The 8511-nt window shown below is 48.2% G+C and overlaps 1 protein-coding gene across 1 annotated transcript in view; it reads right to left on the reverse strand.

Moving 5' to 3' along the window:
- Positions 1-298: 298 nt before the first annotated feature.
- Positions 299-8511, reverse strand: part of Batf (basic leucine zipper ATF-like transcription factor) — a 42631-nt gene continuing 34418 nt past the window's right edge. The window contains exon 6 of the mRNA XM_076921627.1: positions 299-837. Within this exon, the coding sequence (XP_076777742.1) occupies positions 628-837 (210 nt within the window). The 3' untranslated portion in view covers positions 299-627. The remainder of the gene's footprint in view (positions 838-8511) is intronic.

The following is an 8511-nucleotide window of genomic DNA, read 5'->3' on the forward strand; positions in this document are numbered from 1 at the left end:
CTATCGGCAGAGTAAACCGGCTCCACCATTTAGAGAAAGCATGGGGCAAGAGGCACGGTTGGGGAGGTCACTCTGAGCAGGTCTGCGGAGGACTGTGAGGGAGATGAATAGAGGTTGAAGATGATTTGAAGAGACCAGCTTCTCAAACAGGGAACAAAACATGGAGCAGACATGTAAGTGGAATTCTCAGAGCCTGGAAGAGTTCCCTGAAGCCAAGAAGGAAAACCAGGTGCCAAATCAAGAGAAAGTAGGTCACAGGATGCTGATGGGGGAAGTGAGGGAAGATGCTTTGCAGGGCTGGTTTCTTAGAAAATATTTATTTAGAAAACTGTCCACCCCCTGCCCTCCTCCCTCTGTGCTGTTCGTCTTGGGCATCATCCATGACACTCCAGGGTTGTTTTGTCAGTTTCTGGGTCCAGTACATTGGCTAGACTTTCTGGGAGAGTCCAGTACATTGACTATATTTTCCTGGGCGGCCTTAAGTCCCTCTGACCACTACAGTTCTTGTGTTCAGTACTTGTCCAGGCCTCTGCCACTGGGCCTCTGGATAGAGGTTATGAGGGCAGCCTGGCCTCAGTTTGCATGCCCCTCCTAAGGACCATGGGCGTTCTCTTCTTGTCCAGAAGCTCAGGGCTGGAAGCGTGGCGAGCTGATGTGAGGCTGGTGGAAGGCATGGGCACTGTATACCACCTCGGGGGGTGAGGGGGTGCCACTGGCCAGCACGGAGCACAGGGGCTCGTGGCTGCTCAACACTGATGTGAAGTACTTCAGCTCCTCGGTCAGCTGTTTGATCTCTTTGCGCAGAGCTGCATTCTGTTTCTCAAGGTCCTCGCTCTCCTATAAAGAGACAAATTGGCATGGTGACTAGTGTCAGGGGAGATGGGAAGGTTGGTGGGGCAGGAAGGGTGGTACAGGAGGGGGGCGGGCTGAAGTTTTCCATTAGCACAGCCATGAATAGGGCAACTTAGAACTCCTGTGCACATGAGGACGTATGCACGCATACACATAGATTTGTATGGGGGCGCCTATATAAGGATGGGTAAATTCAAGTTGACCCGTGTGCAACTGCTGATTATTGTGTATTTTGACTAATAGGAGTAGCAACTTCACAAGTTCTGTCTCTTTCCAATCACTATAAGAAAACACTGGAGGCTGGGTAGTTTATTTAGATCAGCGTTCTGAAGGTCCAAGGACATGGCAGCTGAGGGGTGCATGATGGGAAAATGAATAGGCAAGTGGGGAGCTTAGAAAAGGAGTTTGTGTGTAAGAGAGAGGGGAGGCTTGAGTTTCTTCAACAATCCACCTAACAATACCCAGACCTATCCCTCAAAAGTGAGAGAGCCCAGCTGAGTGTCGCTGCACAGATCCATCATCCCAGCAGGAGGCAGGGGGATTGGGAGTTTGAGGCCAGCCCAGGCTAGAAAGGAAACACAGTGAGACCCTTGCCACCCTGTCTCTACATGGATGAGGATAAAGCGCTGGGAGATGCGCCCAGTGTGCATGTAGCAATGGAGCCCTGGGTCCAATCTCCAACCCTGAAAAGGAAGAAAGGAAGGGAGCATGGAGGGAAGGAAGAAAAACAAAAGAAGAGAAACTGAGAAAGACATTAATTAGTACCTCTTAGTGACATAATCCCCCTTGCCAGCGCCACCACCCCTCAACACTGTTGCTTCACTAGGGACCAGACACATATACAAGTTTGATGGGGACAAACCTTAGAAAACCTCGCCTGTGTGTGTGTGTGTGTGTGTGTGTGTGTGTGTGTGTGTGTGTGTCTGTCTGTCTGTCTGTCTGTCTGTCTGTCTGTGTGCATGTTCATGCAAACATGCCTGCATGTATGCCTCTGGGTTGAGTATGGCAAGCATATGCCAAGGGAAACTGGCAATCGGGCCAGCCCCAGAGAGAGTGGAAAGCAGCTTGTGAAACATTTTCCGCCTCGCATTCCCCAACACACACCAAGCGCCTTGTGTCTGCCCCTCACACACTGCCTGCTTCGCTTAGGCTAGGATATTTACAGCCTTTCTGAATATTGAAGATCTATGATGCACTTGGCATCCTGTTCTGCTCCCTCCTGCCCACAACTGTGGGTTTTGCAATCCTGTTCCAAGGCATCCGTAAACCTTGGACAATACCCAGAAGACACTATGTGCTTCCCTATACATATAAGTCTCGGATGAAGCTTACAAACATAGGAAAAGCTTATCAATAAATAATCACAGAATGGAACATTTATGACAATATACTATAATCGGAGTCATTTAAAATGTATGAATTGTTTATTTCTGGAACTTTCCATTCAGTATCCTCAGACCACAGTTGACAGTGGATAACTAAAACCATAGAAAGTGAAACCTCAAACAAGGAGTCCTGTACTCTGTGTCAGTGTAGAGACAACAAGCGTTTGGTCCAGAAACATCTTTTAGTGCTGTAGGGACTGCATCATTTATCAGCCACCACAGTGCTCTGGTACATAGTAGTTGCTGAGAAACAATAGCTTCTCCAGACAATGGGGTTCCCAGACCCGAATAAACAGAGCCTTGCTAAGTCTTGGGGCCTCCCCAACTCCTCTGAGAGGTGATGGGTACTGGAGAGAGAAAGGCAAAGGAATCTTCGGCTCAGAAGCTTCCAGACAGCTTGTCTACAGAGCTGGGATTTAAGAAGAAATTTGGACTCTGGAATCTGGGCTTTTCTTTTCCATGTGTGTTTGTGTGCACACATGTGTAGCACGCACATGGAGGGCAGAGCATCTCCCACAGGCATTGTCCACATTCTGTTTGAGAGAGGGTGTCTCTTTGACCTGGAACTGCCAGTGGTCCACAGCCTTCCAGGGATCTGCCTCCAGTCTCACCACTGTGCAGATTCCAAGCAAACACTCCCTCACCCCGCTTTTTATGTGGGTGCTAGAGAACAGAACTCAGGACCTCTGTTAGCACTTGACCAACTAAACCAACACCTCAGTTCTGGAAATCTGAGCTTTTACCAGGTGTCTTAGGTTGTTTTAACGACCAAACAAGTTTGAAAATCCTAGTTAAATATGATACAAATAATTAAAGCCTGCTTTAATTATTTAAGCATGTATTACATGCCGGTTTAAGTGCCAAATGAACTTAAATGTTTGTTGACTGACTGGCTGATAACATCAGTTGTTGGCATGAGAATGTTGACTCAAAAGTATAGCGGTTAGCAGATGTACGATAACTTGACATTTAAAATTTGCCCTAAATGATCCAGCAGGAGTGAGCTGCAGGCTATAATGAGAGATGGGATGTATCCGTTATACTGCCAATCACCTAAGCCCAGTACAGCCGGGGTTTCCTTTTTAAGTTGCGGTGGAGCATAGGACCCCGGACATTGCTCATCGAGCCGGCTTCCATTTCTTTTGAAGGTCAGATGTGAGAGGCGACATTCTGAATGCTTTCTGAGTTAACCGAGGCCCCGAGTCTGGTGCAAAGGAAACCCCCATCTCTAGAGTGGGCTGAAGGGAAGCCGAAAGCTGGATGGTCAATCCTGGGCTGCTGCTTCTGCAGGCTGTGGCCAGCTGGGCATTTCACCGGTTTTTTGTTTTCTGGCACATCCCAGAGGGAGGTCGGCCCGTTACCAGGAAGGCGGCACCCCTTTACTGAAAGGTGGGCGAAATGAACCTGATGGGGCGGTATGCTAAGACGGGAACTGGGGCCCGGAGTCCTGGCCCTTTCCTCGCCCCCTCTGAGAGTTTCCACTGGTTACAGCATTTACTGTAAGTTCCGTGCTCCGAAGAGCCTGGGCAAACCCCAAGGCAGCAAGGAGGGACGGACTGGGTGGGCGGGCTCCGATCTTCTCCCCGCCTAGAGGCAGGCCTAGTTTTCGGGAAGTGACTGCAGGGCAAGTCACTAGCAGGCTCGGAGGAGCTCCCGCCGGCCTTCTCCTGTCACCTCCTGCCTCTACAGACACCAAAGCCCATGCTGAGGCAGACCTGACTAACCACTGCCTGCTAACCATGAGGCAGTTTGCCTTTACCTCTTAAAGCCAGACTTGCTGCTTGCAAGTGAAACGTCTGTAAACTCAGGGGAAGGGGGGGGGGGCTTGCAGACACTGGCCACTCCCTAGAGAAAGAATGACTTGCAGGAGGAAGTGGCTGCTCTGGGCCCCATCCCTCTATGCTGCAGAGGGCAGCAGGGCCCCTGGAGAGGACTCATATAGCTAAAGGGACAGTTTGGGGCAGCTGCTTATCCACAAAGACAATGACTATACGAAAGGACGGAACTCAGCGAGGGAGAGGAGTGAGGGGGTGTGTTAAGGATATTTCCTTCTACCAGGCAGTGTGGAGATCAAGCGAGCCTGCCCCACTACCGGCTCCACCTTAGCCTGCTCTCTTTAACCTTTCAGAATGTGGTTAGGCCCATCAACGTTCTGATAATGTCTGCTGCAGTCCATCAGTATGACCATCCTACCAAGGAAGCCAATTGAGACCTGGAGCAAAACCATACATACTGCCTAGGTTACTAAAATGCCCACAGGCTGGTAGCAGCAGCTCTGAGAAGGTGCTGCGGTCCCCTCACAGGTGTCTTCTCAGAAGCACAAAAGCTTCGAATGCTGGATCCAAAGACCCATAGCCAGCAAGAGCTTCTGGGCTCCCACTGGATTCCTCCCTTCTGCCTCTCCTGCACTGAGGGCCTGACTATAGGAGTAAGATGGAAACACCCCCCCCCCCAGGAGCAAGGAGAAGTCTTCATCCCCCACTCCCTTGCCTTCCCAAGAGACAGTACAACATCACATAATACCACTGGCTGAGCTGGCCACGCCCCTGAAGCCACAGAATTGCCGGCTTCCATCTGCAGTCCTGATAGAGCCCTCCATGGAGAAGTCAGGGCCGGGCTCCGTGACCATGGTGATCATTGGTGGTCTTAGCTGGGTGGCCCCAGGAGGACTCACTTTTCCCATTGAATACCAGTTGCTTCCCTTGAAGACAAGATGACTAGACCAAAAGGATTCTCAACCTTAGTCTGCCATTCCTGACACTGGGTTCTCCAGGGACACTAGCAACGTTGGTGACAGGTTCTAACCGACTAGATTTGGGTTAAGCCTGCCATTCGGCTGTTACAGGCTACACAGGGCTTCTGTTGGACAGCTAATGCCAAGGGCTACAGGAATGGGGGTGTCTCCAGTTTCCCCTTGAATTTTCCAATATTTCAGATTCCAAATTGGCTACCTAAATGTATTAGTAGACTAGAGTCTGTAATCCCCCAGCCTTTTGATATTTTTGTGCATGTGCCTATGTGTGTATCTGGCATCACAATTTAAATAGATGTGCATATATAGTATACATATATATTTTTTAAATTTTATTTTTTGAGAGTCTTATTATGGGAGCCTAGCCGGACTGGAACTGACTATGTAGACCAGGCTGGTCATAAGCTTACAGAGATCAGTCTGCCTCTACCTCCTGAGTGCTGGGATGAAAGGAGTGTGGCCCATGACCCAGCCTTTTATGTATTTTATAGCCATCGTTTTATTTGATCTTTGTAACACCACTGCATAACACCTCCTTTCTACAAAAGAGGGAAAACTGAGGCACAGAGAAGTTAAGTTCATGTCAGAAGGTCACACAGCGTGTAGGTTGCAACACTAATACCTTTTATAATACTGCCCTTTGCCTCCTGCCTTGGGATCCTGTGAGCTTGGAATATCTCCAGCTCAGTTCACTGGCTGGTGTTACAACCTGCCAGTTTCCCTACCTCATGCTAATCCAAATGCTACTGTTCCCAGCTCCCCCCTCCCTCACCTGTAAGGGTCACCTGATGCCACTTCTATCAAGAGCTGGGGGTGGCTAAGGAGGCTTCAGACGTGGGAACATTCTGGGAAAACCCCTGTTGGAGGGGCTGAAGAGGAGGTCACTCAGAGCTCCTGAGTGACGGGGAATCCCCAGGCTGGTCCCTCGGCCCCTGGCAGCTGAGCTGGAGAGAGATTGGGAGCAGCTGGCACCTCCTGGCTGGGGTCCAGCCTGAACTCAGCAAGGGGAGCTCATCTGGAGGAACTCAGCAGGGACTCTCCAGGCCATGCATCCCTGCTCGGCTCTGCTCATGGCCAGCTCTTGATGAGTGCTTTGACCTTCCTGCATCTTCTTTAAAAAAAAAATATTGTATTTTATGTGCATGTCTGCATACATGTATGTCGGTACACCATCTATGTGCCTGGTGCCTGTGGAGGCCAGAAGAAGATGTCCGATCCCCTGGAACTGGAGTTACAGATGGTTGTGAACCACTGTGTGGGTACTGGGCATGAACCTGGGTCCTTCTGAAAGAGCAGAGACTTGAAGTGTCTGTCAGCCACGAGGTGCTGGGGCAGAGGACCTGGAGGCGTACATACCTAACTATATGGACTCATTCCACACCAGCGGTTCTCAGCCTTCCAAATGCTACAACCCATTAATACAGTTCCTCGTGTGATGGTGACCCCCGACCATGAAATTATTTTCATTGCTACTTCATAACTGTGATTTTGCTACTGTTATAAATCGTAATGTAAACATCTGATATGCAGGGCATCCAATATGTGGGGTCACAACCCACAGGTCAAGAGCCACTGTCCCACACATTGTGCTACATGTCCCTGTCCTCATCCCGTGGCTCGTCATCCATTTCTGATGCCTCATGTTGCCTTTGGCCCAGAGTCTCTGCCATTAGTCACTTTCCCCCAGGCCACCCTAGCTTCTGCTTTGATTGACACCTCATCTCCCATGTTAGGGGCTTGGGAAGGTGTCCCTGCATCCCTGCCCTATCCCTGTCCTGAGGTCACTTTCAGCTTTCCACTATTTTTTTTTTTTTGACAAAGTACTTTTCAAGCTGTATGACTAACAAGCACACATGCAGACTCTACACTGTCTAGACTCTACCTTCTGTCCCTTAGAAGCCCCAATTTCACTGTTCTGTATGGGGCGTAGGCATGGAGATTTTAAAAATACTTCCCTGGTGCTTAGCCAAATTGAGAGTCATATTCACTGCAGATTCTTAAAGACTATAATAGCATAACTAATTATCAAATTGATTTCCTGTTTTATCTCATTAAATATATTTTTCTTTTTCTTTGTTTCTTTCTTCGTTTTGTTTTTCAAGACAGGTTTTCTCTGTATAGCCTTGGCTGTCTTGGAACTTACTCTGCAGACCAGGCCTGCCTCTGTCTCCTGAGTGCTGGGATTAAAAGTGTACATCACCACCCAGTTATGTTAAATATATCTTTTCATAGGTAGCATAAAACAAAGAGTCTTAGGAGTTGAATGAAATTTTCTATGTTAAAATTTTTCTAGAATACTTTGAAATTTCAACATGATAGATTATTGGTGAGAACAGTTCAGAACAGCTCTTAAGGTGTTAAACTAATTATCATGTGTATGTGGATGAGGGCAGACACGAATGAGCTGTGGCAGGCCTTTAGAGGTCAAGGGTGACGTAGGCAGCCTGTGCTACAAGTGAGTTTATGCCATGAGCATTGTACAGGTTCCAGTACTCCTGGTTCTTGGGATGGAAACGCAAAAGATGGGGATCTGTGTGAGTCTCACCAGTTAAAACCAGATCACACTAGGTCCCTTTGGATGGGTGAGTTCCCCCAGGACAGAGAAGTAAGCTGCCATTGTCTTACATGCATTAGTTCTCAGTGATGGGACAGAGACAGCACAAAGTAAGTGCTCAATAAAACCATGTTACTTGCTTGGCAGCTTGGAATGTGACAAATGCCGGTGAAAGAGTCGAAATCTGCGAGGCTAGAGGTAGGTGTTTAACCCAATACTCCAGCTGCTTTGTAATTCAGAGCAGTTACTCGAGAATCTAAGAGGTTCCTTTTTCAAAAGGCCCAGCCATATAGAGAATAACACCACCTTGACTTTGAATGTAATTTCCCTCCTTTGTATGTGACTTTCCCCAACCAGACCAACCCAAGGAGGCACAAGTGTTGATTTTAGAGTTCTCATGAACCCACAGACAGAAGGGCATAGTTCTTTCTCACGAGCAACAAGACACCAGGTTGATTTGTGTGTCAGTGCTGGCTTTTGTATGGGCTGAGCAAACAAACCAATGTCCCAGTTGGAGTTCTGCTTTTCTCTCTAGTAGAGATGAAAATTCTTACATTTTCCCTGTAATTCAAACTCACACAGCCTGCAGCAGCGGCTGCTTCCCATTTTGTGATAAGAATTTAGGTTCACTGTTCAAAGGCCCTTTGGGAGTGGCTTGGGAGGGATCATAGGGTGAAGGATGTAACCTAACATGATTGTTCTGACTAATAGCATGCTGTCAAACTGCCTGGTTCATATTTATACCACAGACAAGTGCTTTCATCAGACTTGGCCTGAGAGAAGCATCTGTCTGCTATGGTCAACAGTTAATGGAGAGAAAGCTGTCATCTATATGTGATGTGGCCAATAAACTCACTGCAGCTCACATTACTTGACAGGATCAGTGAACAGTCCAATGGACAGTGTTAATTGGACTCAGTGGATTACAACACACATACATACACACACTACACACCATACACACACAC

Source organism: Arvicanthis niloticus, chromosome 23 (assembly GCF_011762505.2).
Source record: "Arvicanthis niloticus isolate mArvNil1 chromosome 23, mArvNil1.pat.X, whole genome shotgun sequence".
NCBI lineage: Eukaryota > Metazoa > Chordata > Mammalia > Rodentia > Muridae > Arvicanthis > Arvicanthis niloticus.